This window comes from Pleurodeles waltl, chromosome 10, assembly GCF_031143425.1.
Source record: "Pleurodeles waltl isolate 20211129_DDA chromosome 10, aPleWal1.hap1.20221129, whole genome shotgun sequence".
In the NCBI taxonomy this organism is placed as follows: Eukaryota; Metazoa; Chordata; class Amphibia; order Caudata; family Salamandridae; genus Pleurodeles; species Pleurodeles waltl.
The window spans coordinates 167,241,998-167,262,298 of record NC_090449.1 but is presented as its reverse complement, the minus strand read 5'-3'; the positions used below and the strand labels follow the sequence as shown (position 1 = coordinate 167,262,298).

At 44.0% G+C, this 20,301-nt stretch overlaps 1 protein-coding gene across 4 annotated transcripts in view; it reads left to right on the top strand.

Moving 5' to 3' along the window:
* The window catches only part of CACNA1H (calcium voltage-gated channel subunit alpha1 H), a 731,062-nt gene that overhangs the window by 674,397 nt on the left and 36,364 nt on the right, over positions 1-20,301 (top strand). For all 4 annotated transcript variants that reach the window (XM_069210130.1, XM_069210129.1, XM_069210128.1 and 1 more), the window contains exon 29: positions 19,502-19,623. In XM_069210130.1, coding sequence (XP_069066231.1) covers positions 19,502-19,623 — 122 coding nt within the window. The remainder of the gene's footprint in view (positions 1-19,501; positions 19,624-20,301) is intronic.

Below are 20,301 nucleotides of genomic sequence, written 5' to 3'. Positions count from 1 at the left end.
CATGTCCTGCTTCTGCTCCTTGGAACCTTTGTCTCATGTTTGTGTCGTGTTAGAGTATTAGAACTGTCCATGTTTAAAGTTGAAGGACTGTAACATAGCCTTGACACAGGTAACCAAATGTAAAGCAGCAGTTGTCATCACAGACTTACCAAACACGTGCCCGAAAAGGTACATATGAAAGTATGTACATATGTAGTTTCTTTATAATGCAGACATATTCAAAAGACGGCAGAGCTCTGTTCAGGGTTAAAGGCAAGGATATAGTCTACAAGTGAGTTGAGAAGTAGCTGGTTTGTTGATTGTCGCAACACCATGATTGAGTGTTCTTTAAAGAGGCGTGTGCTGAACTTTTTGTTGAATTACAGAAGGGTTGAGCTGGTCCTGATGTTTATGTGGATGTTGTTCCAGATAGTGGGCGCATAGATGGAAAAGGACTATTGACTTGTTTTTTTTCGTTTTACACATATTTGTCTTCAGGCTGATGGTTCCCTGACTGTGTGTGTGCTGAGAGCCACCAGAAATGATGAGCCTGTCAGGCAGGTAGGCAGAAGTGCCAGACATGATGGCTTTATTAAGGATACACATGATTTAAAAAATGGTGCATGCTGGCAAGATGAGGCACTGGAGTTCCACGAGGATGTGGTGATATCAATTTCTTCAGGCCTTGCATGAGACATGCTTTGTGTATGTGGATGACCTGAAAAGACATTGGGCCTCATTACGAGTATGGTGGGCGGCCGAGGCCACCCGCCTAACTCGTTCCTCCATCAGGTCACCTGTGCGCCCTGAGCACCACTGGCACTATTAAGAGTTCACCGCAGGGCCGGCAGGCAGAAACAGCGTTTCCGCTCGCGCTCCCTGAGGTGAACAGAGCCTTAACTTTGACGCCGGCTCCTAATGGAGCCGGTGCCAATGTGGCGGTGCGGCAGGTGCAGCAGCACCTGTTAAGCATTCCACGACCCGTAATTTTGGCAGTGGAATGCACGACGGGCTGTGCATTTGGGCCCCTGCAATGCCCATGCCAAGTGCAAGGGCAGTGCAGGGGCCCCAGGGGCCCCGGATTCCCCCATTCTGCCATCCTTTCCATGGCAGTGTATATCACCATGGAAAGCCTGGTGGTATGTGGACTCGTAATCCCAGGGCAGTGCTGCCCTGGTGGATTACAACCACTGGGACCACCAGGCTGTCAGCTGGCAGCAACCTGGCGGTGTCGATGGTCAGACCGTGAAGACCGCTAGACTCATAATGAGGCCCATTGTTACTAATCATTATATTGTTTATTTATAACTGCTCAGTTATAAAAAAACATGCATACAATATCATAAAAATGTTTCATCCCCATAAAATACTATCTATGAAAAACTTTACGTTTTGGCATTATTTAGTGAGATCAATTCATTAGGATTTGGATTTTTACATAAAAACAAGGGGTGACTAAGAGATCAAGCTATGTGCAATAAAAGGTTAGCATAGTAATTGTCCAATTACAGGCTTATTTGGCTGTCATTCTTGCATAAGACGCTCCAAGGGAGGTCAGTCGGGGGAGCATTACGTTTCTTTGCTGTAGAAATAAATAATTAAATCAAGCAGGCAGTTAATCTGTAGATACTGGTGAATGAGTCTGAGAAGCCATGGAGTAGAGCATTTCCAGCATACATTTGCAAAAGTATAAGGACTTGTATAGTTTTGAAAGTTTTGCTTTCTTCAGTAGGGAGAGCTGGTACCAGGCTCTCTGGCAATGTGTTCCTTGACAATAAGGTTGGTGTTTGGGGTGAATCCATTCACAGGGGCATTAATGCGCAAGATGACTCTGGATCAACAAATCATTATGGCCACAGGTGGGACTGTGTCAAAAAATAATTTACAACAAAATTGCCAAATACACTGCAGATAGTTGTTTTACAGTGCCTTCACCCCTGTGAAATGCAAAGCGTGCGGCCAGCAGCTAGCAAATATTGCTGTGCATGGCATCTACTACAGGATTAGTGAAAGACAGGCTTCTTAATTAGGTGTTGACATGGCCCAGAGATGACCACACAATATCAATATAACTCACATGCAAGAATATTTTGGAAGAAGCACAGAATTATGAGGTGCCTACTGTAAACTGCCGGAGTCGATGACACTTAATAAGTATTTATTACAGTGTGTGGCGCTACTTTGATAGCTATTCTTTCAAAGAAACCAGTTAATCAACTTTAAAGGGTGCAAAACCAGTTAGTAAGTATGTGTCCTAAAATGGAGAGACAAGAACATACCGAACTAGCTCTAAATCATTGTATAGTGTAACCAATCAACATAGAAAGGAGATTGCATGCAGTCTTCTGGAGTACAGAGAGCAAACATTTGCAAAACTGCATTTCATCCATGCCACACATCTGCATTTAGCCTAATCCCTCACATTCTGCCGACCAAATAAAAAAGGCATGACATAAGATCACTAGGTACTGAGGATCCTCAACCATAGAAAAGAGTGGATCTCTATCTCAGTATAAGAGACTCATAATCCATATTCAGAGATCACAAATGGGGTGGATGTCCCATCCACAACTGTACCAGTGCTATTGACTATAATACATTTGTACTCAGCGGGTGAGACATCCAACCCGTTTGTGACAAAGTACAATACTCTAAATAAGGCTCGAAGGGTGTTGAGTTGAGCTGGGATTTGTTGCATTATCTGCAGTGCTGCAATGGTATGTCTCCCATTTGCAGATTGCTGCAGTCATCATATATGTGACTTCTTTGCCCTTGGGTATGCCAGATACACAACACAAACTGTTTTAAGTGTTTTCGAAATGGAATATGAAATTCGTTTTTCTGATACTGAGACACAAATTGTTCCATATTGTTGTAGTATCAGCAGAAACTTCTCATCAACTAATGCTTTCAAAGATTTATAAAAGAAAATGGCAAATGCAGGTCCCTGCCAGGTCAAATGTACCTACTTCTATCCATTATCCTTTTGCGGAAAGAAGTGTAAACATCCTTTTCCTTCAAGCGGGCATTTATCACCAATTATGGCACATAAAGAAGAGTCAGGAACTATGCCATTTCCATATTGCACTTTTTGTTGCCTTTCTGTATGTCACTTGCCATCACAATACATGCTGTCCAATGACCATGTGTTAGCAATATGTCTAATATAATGAAACAGGGAATATTCCAGAGCAGAGTACTTTAAAGCTCTTGAGCAAAAACTGAACAAGCCCCAGAAACCTCAGAAGAATGCTGTTAGACAGTTCTCCCAAGTGGTGAAAAACTATAAGGCCAAATAATGACCTACCCCCCAGAAAGGCCTTGAACACTTTCGAGATACCTAACTCCTGAAATTAAACCATCCACTTCAAGTAGTTCAAATATCAGCAAGACAGCACCCACACCTTCATGACCACATCTCACAACCCTCCAAGCACTTTATTGTCTACCTGTGAAAAAATATTTTCCTACAAGGCACTCTTCATTGCACAGAAGACCATCAGCATTAAAGAGCCAACCACCATTCAAGTAAAACTGCAAAGATGTTGCCAGAATAGAACCCCCTGCTTTGGCATTACACCCCTGCTACTAGAAGTTGCCCATCAGTGGAACTTCCTTTTGGGTGCGCATCTATAGAACTTCCTTTTATGTACAGTTAGAAAAATGATGGAACTTTTTCCTGGCAAAGACAAGAAAGATCCAAGACCACTTGAAAATCTGAAAAATGGTAAAAACATTACCCTTCCCATAATAGATGATGACGAATCAAAACACCAAGAGAGGGAGCCACCCCATAACAAGTAAGATGTGGATAACACAAGATAAATTGTCATACCCACTGACATACCAAAACCAAACCTTCCCCAGGCCTAGCAAAAATGGCCAATGCAAAACTATCAGTCTTTAATTCTGCTGCCCACAAAGGTGCAGCAATAGGACTACAGCAAAATAAAAAGAGCAACTACTGCCCACTACGTACAGCACTAAGGACACTAAACAGTTCCCACATAGGCTATACTTGTAGATCAGACTCTGCGAACCAGACACAACTATGTTATAATTTTACTCCTCCCATCTCTCCTTCCACTTAAATCAACTAAAACCCAGTGCAAAATGACATATTGACTGGGTACAGCACAATTATGTTCATTACCAAAAACAACAAAAGGCAGCTGAGATAGCACACGGTACAAATCTACACCTTTCCAACCAAGCTTAACCTACGGTGTAGCATGCGGACCATCCACCAAAGAACTTCATCAACTCATCAGAAGCATAAAGTGAATATAAATGCAACAAGACTATCCAGACAGGAAAGTGTGTTCCACTCTCAAATCAGCTTCTCGCTCCTTCTCTGCAGTGCAAAAATTTAACTGAGCACGCCCTTGCGATATGCTACATTGAAATGCCCCCACTGAGTACCCAAAAATCACTTGTCAGCTGAATTTCCTCCACCACAGCAATAGTAACGTAGAGAAAATTCTGCCAAATGATTCTACATATTTTGAATTTCTTTCAGAAAATGGAGGATTGTCAGTTCCTTCCACACTTTAAACAATCATTGGCTATGCAGTCGGCATGGCTTATAAATGCACTGTCAAGCCAGGCCTAAAAATCCATGCAAGTTATTGACTGCCAGAGAGAAATGCCATATGTTATCTAGGGCCAGATGTATCAAAGGGTTTTACCCATTTTATGTCTATGGGAAAATGTATTCAGACATATGGCCCCTAGTTACCTAAGACCCTTTAACAGCATTGCAATGTCATGTGTGCCCCTAAAAGGTCAAACTCAGGCAGCTGGATAATTAAAATGATCCCAGCTGTGTGGAGGGTAAGCACTTTTTTTGTTAAAGCACACAACGTTTGCACAATCAACGCTTGTTGAACTGGCTCCCAACACGTGTGTGGAACCAAAGCCACTCTCCTGGTGATACATAATTGTCTGGCAACAGCTGCGCTGCAAAGCCAGACCATAATGAGGCCCTCGTTAGGCAGTGTGAGATCCACAAGCTTGATAAGTGATGAATAAAATAAGTGTCACGAAATTGCCAGGAACCAGCAAATTAGTGTATGTGCAATACCATAAGTGCATTAACAACTGGCAGTCATCTGTGCCAGACAGTCACCATCTTCTCACACCCTCCTACACATGCCATTGCTCCCATGCATGTGCTGTCAGCAGCTTCCGCCCACCACGGGGCAGGAGGCATCCATCTCTCCTCAGAGCCGACTCCAGGCTCTTATTATGTGCTTCAGCGACAAATGGGCCATAATGAAATATCCAAGCAAGAGTGATTGCTGCGTGTTTGTAATGAAAACTTAATGACCCTGTGTTTTATTGGACGGGGACATTTGTTTATGCAGTTTGCATTCATTAGGATATTAAACCTGGGGAAAAAAATACAATTGCTCACTTTATTCTGGTTAAGCACCTCTTGTGGGAAAATGTGCTCTGCAAAATAAAGATAACGAACACGAGGCATGGAGTAATTGAGGGAACATATTGCACTGCAGTTAGGAAGAGCCGCTGGCCAGGGTAAGGCCAGCAGGGACCTTAAAATGGAGCTGAGGGTGACACACATGTTCCTTATTGGCTCCGCTTTATTTGTTGATTGTTATCTGGCTCTCGAGCACTATACTCTTCTAAGTTTAAAGCGCAAGTACCAGTATAATTTCTACCAGATGCAATAAATACCACCTAACTCAAAATTCCAACCCCTACGCAAACAGGTTTAAAACATCAACCCACTGATAATCAGGGCCTTTGAAGGAACTTTAGTGCTTTTCCAAGGGCTATTAGAGTGCAAAATTGGCAAATCTAAAAAAAGATGGTGTTCCAGATCCTTGGAGCTTGGACGGCGCAGCTTCTATAATCTTCTAAATGGCTCCTCCAGGATCTGTGCATAGAGAACATTAATTATGACTAAATTAAAAATCAAAGCCATACTCTTAGTGGTCGGGACTATGGAAAAAAGGTAGAATAGACGGGAGTAGGCTATTTAACCTTTTAAAGGGATGTAGAACATGAGCAAAGTAGACAACAATGGCCAGTCCTCCTTGAGTAAGAGACACTTTGGGAGTACAAATAGTTTAAAACCACAACTAGTTATAATATGCCAATGCAATTGACAATATTGGAATAAATGATACTAAGGGCCTCATAACGAGAGTGGCGGTCCTCGGACTACCACACTCGCGTTGATGGTCAAACCACCGCACGCAGGGCGGTCCGACCACTCAATTACTACCCTGGCAGGCAGACCCACCAGAGGACTGCCGTACCACCTGGGAAAACTGTTCCCAACAGGCTGACAGCAGTCTTGGTTGCAGTCAGCCAGGGTTGAGCTGAACTCAGCCCCACCTGGCTGATTACAACCTTGTTCTCTGCCAGCCTTTTCATGGCACTTTCCCCACCATAAAAAGGCTGGCAGAGAACAAGTGGAGGGGGCACAGGTGGGGGCCCTTGCTCTGCCCATGCCCATGCATGGGCAGTGCACAGTGTTTTGCAGACAGTGTGCATTCTGAGGGTGCTGGACGTCGCCCCTTGTACTACAATATAGCTCTCGGCTCCCTTAAGGGAGCTGAATGCTATACCGCAGCACGGTTCCCGCCGGACTGACAGGTGGGAACATGTATTGCAATGTTCTCACCGGTCAGCCCAACGGGAACATTGCAATACACTCGGGGAGGACGCCACTGGCATGGCGGTGGTGTTCTCCCCGCGAGTTAGGCGGTCCCGTGTTGGGACATCAATCGTGTAATCAGGGGCTTAGTCTCCTATATTGAAAGTCAAATATCAGAAACAAAATAAGGGCTTGAAGGAACTTCAACAGGCAACTAAAATCAGATGTGATAGAAATCAAGAAAATTCTAAAGTTGTAAAGCTGAAAAATATTTAATTCAAATGGGACACAGCTATAACTACTTAGATCATTTGAACAAGGCTAACATTAAATTAACAAAGTAACCGAAGAAAGTCTACATAATCACAGTATCAAGGGATAGTAGTTCTTTGAAATAAAATATAGAAACAGAAGCAAGAATTTCAGGGCCTATGGCATTAGAATGGGGACAGACTCAGACTCCTTTATTTCAAAATAAGGAGGACTGCCTACAGTGAGAAAACCAAGTGACATATTTGATAGTGAATGAAGGGACAGTACTCATAGAAGGCAATAAGGTTTGGAGGGAAATCTGCTGCACTGGGAACCAGCGAACATTGGTTAAAATTCTGCATGAGACACTTGACTCATAATTATGTCATTGTTAGCAAATCACCTGGGCCCTCATTTTGAGTTTGGCGGTCCATGGACCGCCAAACTCATGGTGGCAGGAGGACAGCCACGGTAGTGGCGGTCCGCCCGACATATCATGACCATGGCAGAGGCGCCACAGTTGAATCGCCGCCGCCGTCAGCAGCCTGGCAGTCTCGGCGTTTCAAATCCGCCATGGCAGTGCTGTCCTGGGGATTATGAGTCCCATTCCGCCAGCCTTTCCATGGCAGTTAACACTGCCATGGAAAGGCTGGCGGAATGGGGGACTCGGTGGCCACCTTAGGGCCCCTGCACTGCCCATGTGTTAGAAATGGGGTTTCTGGTTGGCTAGGGTGCACGTCAGCCAGGCAGAACTTACCCATTCTAGTCAGGGCAAGGGAGTTACACGTCCAAGATAACCCCGGCTCACCCCCTTGGTAGCTTGGCACGAGCAGTCAGGCCTATCCCAGAGGCAATGTGTAAAGCGTTTGCACAATACACACAACACACATGATGCAATATCCCCACCACAAAGGAAACACAACACCAGATTATATGAAAATATACTGTATTGTACACAACGCAATTATCAGACCAAACATCACATATCAGTACTATCATGCTACCTTAGCAGTTGTCAGAACGTTACACATTAGTTACTCTGCAAACTGGCAGTAGTTACACATAACACACAGGTTACTCAGTATTCTGCAACATAAGCAGTAGTCAGGAAACACGTTATTACACCAAAGCACTTGTCATAAGAATATCATAAAATGCCCATAGTAGGAACATTAGAAAACATATGGCAAGTTAGAAAAACATATTAGCAAGCATGTCCATAAAAGGAACATTTGCACACATGTATAAAAACATCATAAAACAGGTAGGCAACATATAATACAATAAAGTCTCTAAAAATAACTTTTGGTATATACATTGTCACTTAGAAATACCTGGTAGATGATAAAGGCACCTCCAGCGCCCAACAAATGAAGAAGGTGAAAAATGGGGCCCCAGGCGCTCCTCTTTGCAAAACGGGGGCCTCCCTTATCTGGTAGACCTGAGGAGGGCTGCACACACCTCCTCTCTTTTGTGCGCGGGCCCCTCCAGGGACCCGTGATTACTCAGGGCCCCCCGAGCCTCAACCGGCCCTCACGAAAGGGGGGGCCAATGTCCTTGCAATAATGGGGGAGGAGGGGGGCATCACGCACCCCCTCCGAATTTGTTATGGGCCCCTCCAGGGGCCTGTGATCCCCGAGGGTCTCCCCCGGGCCTGTCCTGGCCCTCCTCTATGGGGGGGAGACCTCTACTGCTAAGACTGGCCCTCGCAGGGGCCCTGAAGGATCTGCAGTGCGGACAAGCCTCCGATGAGGCTGCTGCCCGCCCGCAGTTCAACTGAAGTCTTCCGAGGATTCAATGGGCGAGGGAGAGGCGTCCTCCTTTCCTATCGTCCGGATGGCGCTCCGGCCCAAGGTATGGCCTTCCGGTGCCACATTGGCTCCGTGTTTACCAATGGAAGAATTTTCTTCATGCCCCGATGGCACTAGTCAGCGCGTTCCCTTGCGCTTTAAGAACACAGCTTCCCCGGGTTGCGGCGGTGATCTCGAGCACCAGGACACGCTCTGTCAAGAGGGCGAGCGCCACAAAGGAAACCCGGGTCTCAGCGGTGATTCTTTGGCATAGCAAAAAGTGCGATTGAAGCGCTAGGCCACCAACAGAGGCAGCGCTTTTCTACCTCAAGCGCTAGGCCTCCAGATATAAAGCGCTTTCCAAAGCGCTTAGTCTTAAAAAAGGATCTTGAAGCACTCTTCATGCTAAAGATGGATGCAGGGGTCAGGGGCAGAGCACCCTGCCCCTGGGGAGCAGAGTTCCAAGAAAAGGCCCACAGGTGAAGGGGCCCAGCAACAGGCCAGCACAAAGAGGATGCAGCAAGTGGCAAGTCCTTTACAGTGACCAAGCAGGTCACAGGTCAGCACAGCAGTCCATAGCGGTCCCTGGTGAGTCCTTCCAGCATTTCTGTGTCCAGTTCCCAGATGTTTCAAGAGTCTCCAAATTGTGGGGAACATTCTCCTATACTTATACTCAGTCCTTACAGTGTTTTGCAATGGTAGGGAGAGGAGGTTCCAGCCAGTTACAACTGGTTCTGAGAGTGCCCCCTCTCTCCTTTCAACACAGGCTCCAAACATCAGTGGGGGGTTAATGACCCTATTGTGTGAAGGCAGGGGACAGCCTTTACAAATGTAGGTGTGCACCGCCTCTCCCTTCTCTCAGCCCAGGAAGACTATTCAGAATGCAGATGCACCTCTGCAGTATGCAGACAGCCTGTGACACCTCCACCCTTCCTGTGTACAGGCTGTCTGAAAAGTATGCACAAAGCCCCATCTGTCACTCTGCCCAGACGTGGATTGGAGTCAAGCTGCAAAACACCAGAGTCATAAGCACAGATAAATGCGCACTTTCTAGAAGTGCAATTTCTGTGATAGTAATAAAAAATACACCCACACCAGTAAGCAGCATTTATTATCACCATCACAACCATACCAAACATGCCTACGCTACCCCTTATAAATCAGACAATACCCCTTACACATAAGGCAGGGCATTTCTAATGCAGTCCTATGAGAAGGCAGCACTCACGCAGTGAGACACCAAGTTAGGCTGTTTGTCACTACCAGGACAGGCCAAGCAACCTGGCACATGTCCTGCCTTTCTACATACATGGCACCCTGCCCATAGGGCTAGTTAGGGCGTACCTTAGGGGTGACTTACATGTAGTAAAAGGGGAGTTCTGGGCCTGGTAAGTAAATTTAGATGCCAGGTCCCTGTGGCAGAAAACCACGCACACAGGCCCTGCGCTAGCAGGCCTGAGACAGGTTTGAAAGTCTACTTCAGTGGGTGGGGCAAGCAGCGCTGCAGGCCCACTAGTAGTATTTAATTTCAGGCCCTGGGTATAGGGATACCACTGTACAAGGGACTTATAGGTAAATTAAATATGCCAATTAGGTATAGGCCAATCATACCAACTTTAGATGGGAGAGCACCTGCACTTTAGCGCTGGTCAACAGTGATAAAGTGCTCAGAGTCCTAGAGCCAACAGCGAGAGGTCAGAAAAACCAGGAGAAAGGAGGCAAAAAGACTGGGGATGACCCTGCGTAAGAGAAAAAGTCCAACACCATGCACTTGGCATGGCCAGTGCAGGGGCCCCTTTGCACAGCACCGTCGGGCATTTCACTGCCTGAATAACGGGCAGTGAAATGCATAACAGGGGCTGCTGCACCTGCCGCGCCGCCACATTGGCGCCGGCTCCATTAGGAGCCGGCATCAATGTAAAAGCCCTGTTTCCCGCTGGGCCAGTGGGCGGAAACAGTCCGGCCCAGCGGGAAACTCATAATAGGGCTGCGGGGACTTGACCGCACTGGCACCCGACGAACTCATAATGACCCCCCCCTAATCTCCAAGTACCTAAAATTGTAAGCATGCTTGCTTTGGAAAGCAGTTGTGAATAGATGAAATGAAATGAGTTTGTACAATTCAAAAGTCTAAATTTCCAACTAATGTACACAATCGTCAACTTTCCACCACCACGATTACCATATAGTACTTATTCCTAGTGAGCTAGGTATGTGCTTGATAGATAAGATCACGTACAAAAGTTAATATGGATCAGTTTTACAAAACGTGATACAAAAGGCATATCTTTTTACTGGTAATGCAAGGCAACTTGCTTGAAACTACCCTCGATTTGGTTGAATGATTTTGGAGTTTGAACAGGTTTTTGCTAAAAAAGGTAACGTTTTTGTTAGTTCATGATATTGTAGGGGAGCCTGGGAGAGTTTTAAAACCAAACAGTCCATATTTGCTTCCTTGTTTTTAACTATATTTTGAGCCTTTACATGCAGAGAGTCTTAACTGAAGTTAACCTACAAACGGTAACGTTTTTTCAGGAGTACCCAGTACACAAATTTCACAAAAAGTGACCACTAAGTCATATGTATATTTTGCGGAAGTAAATCCTGACCATTTAGTTGCTGATAAAGGCGGTGCAGTTACTCCTATAAATGCAACTATTAACTGTACTTCAATTAACCCCAAAGCTATCCAAATAGAAAGAAATCCTAATTCCCATATTAAAAATAATTAGATCAGATCTTTGACAAATATACTTCAAAATAATAGCTTTAATGAGCACCTGAGAGCCATTTTGCCTAATTTATACCGTGTAATACTGAGGTTTTGCACTCTGCTGATAACACACAAGACTCTCAGTTGTCTGATAACTGGTGGCACAAAGTCCTTCTTGGAAAACATTTTCATTTACTTGGTAGCTATTTACAGTAATTGATACCTCACTTTTGAGTTTATGATAAAGCTACAGGATGTTTCCTTTGAAACATTTAAAACTGCTCCTGCCTGGATTAAGAATAGTATGGAGTCTACCTCTCACCAGCTTCTATAGCATAGAAGAGATTGAGGCAGCTCAGTTATAGTCACTGATAAGAGAGTATGGGCCAGATGTACAAAACCGTTTGCATGGTGCAAACTGCGAAAATCGCAGTTTGCGCCATGCAAACGACCTAACGCGATGCTCATTCACAAATTGCGAGTCGGTACCGACTCGCAATTTGTGAATGCGACTCGCAAATAGGAAGGGGTGTTCCCTTCCTATTTGCGACTCGCATCGCAATTCAGAATTGCTTTGTGACCACGAATGCGGTCGCAAAGCAACTCGCAGTTACCACCAGTGTCACACTGGTGGTAACACATTTGCAAAAGGGAAGGGGTCCCCATGGGACCCCTTCCCCTTTGTGAGTGTCGGCAGAAATATTTTTTCAGAGCAGGCAGTGGTCCTATGGACCACTGCCTGCTCTGAAAAAACGAAACCAAATGATTTCGGAAGTTTTTTCATTGTGCAACTATTAAAGGAAAACGGGCTGCAAAATGAAAAATAAAACTGCTTTATTTAAAAAGCAGTCACAGACATGGAGGTCTGCGGACTTCAGCAGGCCACCATCCCTGTGAGTGCAGGGAATCGCTATGGGGTCACAAAATGCGACCCACCTCATTAATATTAATGAGGTGGGTCTTTGCGACCCCATATCGATTCGTAGAAGGTGTCTGAGACACCATTCTGCATATGCTTTTGCGATTCTGAAATTAATTTCAGAATCGCAAAAGCATAACTTGCTACATCTGGCCCTTAATGTACAATTTTTAACTACTTATTCAGTGTAGCCCAAGAACCGCATCAGTAGCAGTTGTTTATACGCAATATGAGTCGAATCATATGTTCTGACAGGTACCCCTTCTTATGCCAGTATTTCAATGACGTATTTTAAAGAAATTTTTATTCTGCCTTATGAGAGATTGTTAAATTGTATCTTAAAATTGATGACACATTTGTTGTAATTTCGAAAGCAATGGCTGAATAGGTGAGATGGGTACCTGCAAAACTGTATACTGGCAACTATTTCAACATTAAGCCCCTTACACTACATCATCTCTTCCCTCCATGGTCTCTTTGATACAATATATAATTTAGTTTTTGGGTCACACTTCGCCCCCTGCAGATTTGTTAAACTTCCCTGTAATTCCGCTGTCATTGGATTACTTTTTTCAATTTAACTCGTACATTGCCCTGCCTCCCATACCTGTTCCATGGTTTCCTATGTACCAGCCCATTACTGTTAGTACACCTTGTCTAATGTTCACTATTGCTAACCTTTTCAATTGATTACTCTTATTTATCTTATTCTCTGTTTTCTGCATTGTTTCTGTTACTGTTACTGCCCCTGTGTTTTCATCACCAAGCCTGTTTATTGTGACATAGCGGCAAGTTTTTGCCTGGTTTTTGCTTAGTAAAACTGTATAACTAAACAGCAAATAAATATGAAAACACATACTGGACTAATTATGTTCATATATTGGGTTTGCACTATCCATCTCGCCATTAGATTTACAAAATGTCAATACCGGGTAAAAGTTATGCCTTTAATGTGTGTGACAGAGATCCCTGAGATGGTGTGGATTGAAGAATATTTGTACCTTAAAAACTGATCCTAAGCATTTGATGAGATCAGGTAACTTTTAAACCTTAAATACCACTGGGATTACACCTCACTCATACATTGAAAAGTTATAATAGTTGAAATTTGGGTCTGATAGCAAAAATAATGAACCTAGATCTGTAGAGTAGGACATTATTAAGTACAGCTAAAGAGAAGATGGATCAGTTGGATTTTGAGACACTGATTACTCCTAGATAAAAGAAAGTAATGTCTAGTCATTTAGGCCCTCATTACAACATTGACGGTATTGACCGCCTACCGCAACGGCGACGGCCGCCAACATACCACGCTGTGGCTACCAGCCGTCTACGAGTATCATGACTGCCAACGGTATTCCGCCAGAATGCTGGCAGAACACCGCCGACGGTCATGGCGGTGGACGGCGGTAAGGCGGCGGTGGACGGCAGTAAGGCGGTGATGCTGACAGCAGCACCGCCACGCCAGAAAAACACCGCCGACCGTATCATGACCAATGATACTGCCTGGTGGTGTTTTGCTGGCGGACGCTGCTGCTGACAGCAGTGCCGCCGACCGTCTCCAGCCGGAGGACCCCCTGCAAGCAGGTAAGTATGGTTCTCCACTGGAGAGGGGGATGGGGGCTGTTGTGTGTATGTGGGGGGGGGTGTGTGTATGTGTTGGAATGCGTGCCTGCGGGTGTGAGTCGCGTAGGATTCATGTGTGAATGAGTGATTGTGAGTGTCGTGTGTTGTGATTGCATGTGTGTGACAAGGTATGTTGGTGTGTGTTGCGGTGTGTGGGTATGTATGTCTGCATGCGTGGGTGGTGGTGTGTATGCGTGTGTGCATGTGTGTATATGAGTACGCATGTGGATGTGTATATGTGCGGGGGGCAGGATAGAGAGGGGGAGGGCGGGGGAGGACTACGGGGAGGGGGGCAGGGAGACCCCTATCAGTGCCAGGGAAGGGATTCCCTGGCACTGATAGTGCCTACCGCCATGGTTTTCATGGCAGTAAGATTGGCACGAAAACCATGGCGGTAGGCCGGGACGTAATCCTAAGGGTGGGATTGTGACAGCCACCGGGCTGGAGAACGAAGTCTCCAGCCCAGCAGCTGTTACCACCCTGGTGGTCGGTGTGTTAAAGTGGCGGTTTTGGATGGCGGTAACTGCCATGGTCCAAATCCCATGTTTTTTACTGCCGGCCTGTTGGCGGTATTACTGCCACTTTATCACCGACCGCCAGAGTTGTAATGAGGGCCTTAATGTTTATAAATAGCTATAATGTGCTAGTTTAAGAAATGCTCCTAATAATAAGCCACAGTTGCACTTGTTACAGAAGAATTCTAGCATAATTTTAGGATTCATGTGCTGTGCTCCAAACATTTTTGTTTTTCTGAAACAAACTCCAAAGTGTGAGCTTGTCATTGAAAGCAAAAATCTAATGATCCCCACACCCTTGGAGTTTTCCCTTCGGGTGTGGAGGCCATTTTGCTTTTTTTCTGACTGACATTGCCAGGTTTTTGCAGGAGCTAATGGACAGAATAAAAACATTAAACCATCCCTCCTAAATATGGCAGGCCCTTACTCTGACAGCATCTGTTCACTATGAACTTGGAAGTAAGATTTCAGATGGTGGAGCCAGGGAGGACACTGCCAGCGAAAAGAAGATGGTATGCCAGATCATGATAGAGCCAGCAGACCCACGGTTTCGCAGGCAGGATTCTCCACCATATCTGTGGTTGAGTATATTGTCTGCCAAACTGTGGATCAGCCTCTGTGGCTCATCACAGAGGATTGTCATCTGCTCAGTTTGTGTGGTTATTAGGATCCTAACAAAATACAGTAAGTAAGCAAATTACTTATGGACATTGCAGACTTCAAATCAAGTACAAGATTAGTATACAGATAGATACTACTAGGGGATAGCATACCATTCCCTTTAATTAGGATCTGTGTCATTAGAAGTGTGTCGTCCTCTATAAGTACTGCACGAAGGGGACTGGCCATGGCTTTACTGCAACCAGGCATTAGGACAGAGGTATCTTGTTTTATCCATTTCCAAGTTCAGTATGCTTAAGGGACATTTATGTAAATCAGTATTTGTTGTTCTTATTGAGATGTGGAATATGTGGATTATGTATCATTCTTAGGTTATTGATATACTTTCATTCCTTTTGGTCATTTTGATACCCATTATGAGGTTTAAAAGCAGGAGATGAAGTTATGCTGTGGAAAGTCTTGGGTGTTTTCTCTTCACTTTTTCCACATTATCGTGGACCAGTGGTTATACTACAGATGCAGGATCAAGCCCATGAAAATTGCAATATGTGATAGTATTTGTTTGGCATTTTTAGGGAGTTGCTTTAGTTTGTGGATGATTGTGAACGATTATTTGAATACCATTTATCTCAGGGTTAGTGCAACTGAATGTAAAAATGCACTAAGATTTAGCTTGAGTAAAACTAACAGATCGTATGTTTGGAGTTTTGAATGAGGAGAATTTGGTCATTTGTTTGCTTGAGGTAATAGTACAGTCAGCAGAACCTGTTGCTTTTTGCTTACTATCCAGTCTGTTTTTTTATCACTGTGGTGACAGAATGGTCCGTGGAGAAAGATGAAGGATGCTGTTTGTTTACAAAAGGAGTTCAGGAACACTTTTAGGGATATGGTGCACTGCTCCACTCTGCATTGATGTGCCTACTTAAGTCTGTGAGTCAGGCGCACAGTGGGAGAGTGCAGCTTGTCACAAGCCTGGACAAGCCTGGACTTGAGGAGACATACATAACCTAAGTTTTTGTAGTGGAGACTCAGTTAACATGACAGACTGAAACTCACTTGTCAATTATAATCTTTCAAAGATTTGAAGACAGACTGTAGTACTCCTTCAATAAAACATCATTAAACTTTTCACAAATGTGTGCCAACAGCACGGTTGCCATCACTAGGGACCCATAACCTTGTGGTAGACATAGTCCTTGCATCTTTGATTTGATTTTCCTGCATTCATTTAGCAGTAATATAGCAATTAATTTTCAGAGTGGTTTTCCCCTATAGCCTTAGAACCTGCCGTATCGGGCTCTACCGGCTATTAAAGGCCCGCTCCCCGCGTTAAATGCCCGAGCCGAAGGCGAGGGCATTTAACAAGGGAGAGGGACTTTAATAGCCGGTAGAGCCCGCTATGGCGGGTTCTAAGGCTATTAGAACATTCTGCCACTCAGGGCAGAATGTTCTATTAAAAAAAAAAATGTTCACGGAGCCCGAGGGGATTAAAATCCCCTTGGGCTCCGTGAGGCTTTGTTCACAGCTGTTGCTGTGAACAAAGCGAACATTGGAATGTTGGCGCTGCGGGCTTTTACCAGCCAGTAAAAGCCCGCAGCACTCCATTGTTTTCAGTGGAGCCCCCAGCATTCCAATGTTCTAATTTCACTTAAACAATACTGTCCAGTGTTAACCTCCTGACATTATGAGCTTCATTAAAGCTCTTCAGCAGAATGTAACCTTGTTTTTGGGTGCTGTCTTTGAATGATACAGAGCAGGTCAAATGGTGAAATACCCAGTTACTTGTTCCACTAAGTGCAGGCCACTGGCTACAAAAGTGCGAGGTTTCAAAGACAAAAACAAGCATTGAGGGAGCTTTCCAACACAGAACTCTCAAAGGTTTGTGTTTTTAGTATGGGAGGCTTGAGTGAGTCCCCATATCTTTATGGTAGTGTAGTTCCTGCATCTTTTATTTACTTTAAATTTTTATTTAGCACTAAAACAATGGTTTGTGGTCAATCATGTAATCTTTCATTTAAACAGTGCTGTTCAATTTTCACTGAAGAAATCTCCTGGCATGATGACATTTACCTTTCAATAAAGCCTTTCAGAGGACTGTAACCTTGGTAGTTGGTGCTGACTCCATTATGATTCTATGAAAAAGGAAGAGGAAGAAGGAGCAGAATGTATAACCGGATATGAACATATTTTGCTGTTTGTTCTTAGATTGTTTCTGGGACTTGCGAATCAGAAGAGGATAAGATTTGAGCTAAGAGCTCAATACGGGATAAATGATAAAACAGCATGCATAAATGGAAACCCTACTTCTGGTAAAAACAGGGCTGGCTCTAGGGGGGTGCGACCAGTGCACTGTCGCACTGGGCACTGACCTGGGGGGGCAGTGACAGCAAGGGGGCAATGTGTTGAACAATAACTTACGATTTAAAAGCACCTGATGCAGAGTTCCTTGTGTGTTCCGATTTCAAGCAGCAATAAAAATGTCAAGATAACTCTTGTGAAGAATGCTCTTGAGAGAGAGAGAGAGAGAGAGAGAGAGAGAGAGAGAGAGAGAGAGAGAGAGAGAGAGAGGGGTTGGAGTTTTGTCCAGTGGAACCTTTGAGTTGCTATAAAGTAGCACAAAGGGTTAATATGCCTGCTGCAAAGAACAAATCTGTATTTTATGTGGGTAACTGACTGGATTAGAAAAGCCAGCCTTTACCAGCACTTTAAAACAAATTAAATATGTGTGAGAGGGGCTATGGAGAGATGAGGGACAGTTTTGCCCACTGGTAGAGAAGGAATGCAAGGTGGAGTCCATGGGACATGGGGGGAGGTGCACCAAAACGATTGTTGCACAGGTTGTCACCAGCACTAAAGCCGGGTCAGTCATCTGAAAACATAAACATGTGGGTTTGTTTTCAGACTATAAAAAAGCCATCCAATAACCCACACAAAAGTTGGCCGATGGTTCAATGCTTTACCTCTAACTATCCATGCTCTGTCAGGTTGTAGGAGGAAGATGTCAGTGACCGAGCCTGAGTAGGCTCCTTTAGCGTCATACTATTGGTTCACCGAGCACTAAACTGAGCAGTAGACCAAGAATTTGGCAGAGAAGGCACTCCATAACCACAGTGACAGAGTACCCTCTCCACCAAACTGTGAATCAGGCCTATAGTATCCCAAATATTGTTCATGAAAATATTGCCAAATTAAAGGAAATCTAAGACTCGGTGGATCAATGTTAATAATAGGAAATCTACACCTGATGAAGCAATACTTTTGTAAACAATATTTAGGCCACAATACATCTATTTTTCGGATATTGATTTTCTGGCATACAGCCAATGCTGTCAGAGACTGCACATGAAGATCGACAAAGTTAATACAACCAGTCTATTTTTCTATTACAAATCAGGGATGATACTTGAATTTAGGGTTTTTTAATCTAGATCGTACTCGATGACTTCAAAATCCCATATTTTGATGACATGTGATTTGCCTAATCGCACACTTTATGGTAAGCATCCTGGAAGAAAATATGAGTTGGCAGATGTGATTTAGTCCAGGGGGCTCCTAAATTTCAGTAATAAGAGAAAATCACACAGAGCTACTAATATTATGAGAGTTGGAGCAGTGAAAACATAAAACAAGATTACACTATCTGCCACAATTTGCACGATGGCCAGCAGTGATCCCCTCAGTGCATCAGGCAGGGTCGCCAGCATAAAGTTTATAAAATGCCTTTTCAGTGTAAAATGTGGAATGTCTGTACATGGATAATATATAAAAGTCATAGCAGGAATGTCCATGGACACAAGATAATAACATTACTAACAATTCTCCACAAGAATGCATGATTTATCACTGCAGTAACTTTAAATATATTTTGAAAACTCAAACCATTTTTCTTCATTCACAAGCTATTTCTGTCCTGATGGCACACTTGTCGATTTGTTATACCCATATCAATGCAACCATGCAAAAGAGTCTAATTCTAAAGACTCGGTTGCACATAGTAGAACAACGTACAAGAAGCTGCAGATTGACTGACAGCTCACAAGCTACTCATTAGAGAAGCCTAATTTAGACAATCAGGTTGCTCGAGGAGGTACACAGTACCAAATGACAGCATAAATCTGCTGGACAAAAGCAGGAGTCTGAGGAAGGCAATGTGCCTGACCAGGAAGAATGTGAAATCAGAGACTGCATTCAGGCACAAATAAGGTACACAAGGGCTAAAAGAAAACTGAGGATACATTTCCAGATCATGTATGGTTTTATGTGAAATGGGAAAAACTATTTTACCCTCAACGTCATTATTTGCCATCATATTCTATGGTTCCGATGATCTTGTGGTTCGAATCCATCTGCAATCAGTTTCAATTTCTCTGTTGAAAGCTCAGTGGCTGCAAGATGTGATGAAAGTCTACTCATGACAACTGCTCTTCTCAGTGTTTCCTTTCTCCCGTCTGCTTTTTACAGTGTGCAACGATGAGAACCCCTGTGAAGGTCTGAGCCGACACGCAACTTTTGAAAACTTTGGGATGGCCTTTCTCACACTCTTCAGGGTCTCTACAGGTGACAACTGGAATGGAATCATGAAGGTATGATCATTGTTAGCACTGGGAGAAAGGGAGGAGCTTAATGCAGCCCTTTCTCTGGCACATACATGAGGTGATAGTAGGGGTGTACTCTACTCTGTTTGTTTTACATCTGGGAATGATGCCCATTTCCCAAAAAGAGTTATCTAGCTTTATGTGTTTGAGCTAATTAGGCAACATTTCTTTATGAAAAGTAAGTTATCAGGACCACAACTTACATGAACTGTATTCTCCTGCCCTTGTGTGCCCGATTCACAAAGAATTTGATGTGAATTTATTTTATATTACTCTAGCATTACTCCCGAATTTCAAGAGTAAGCAAGAATTATGCAAGGTGTACTCCTGGCATACTCCTGGTATTCAGGAAGAACCCAGTTTAACTAGAATATACACATCTACTCACCACAACAAGTGTGACTTGAGCCCTCTCATCTGCAGTACAACTGAGATCTGCAGACATGCACAACCAGAGCAAACAAAACAATGTACCATTATAGCAAAATGTGACTCATCCTATCACCTGCCTCAAATACCATCTTCACAAAGCTAAATCTAGGCCTATTTGTTTGGTTCTAATTTTTTAAGTTAACAAAAACGTGTGTGAAATTGGACTCAAGTGCAAACAGAAGCAAAGACATTTTTAAAGATGGGCACAAACTCATGATGTCATGCAGATAGCCA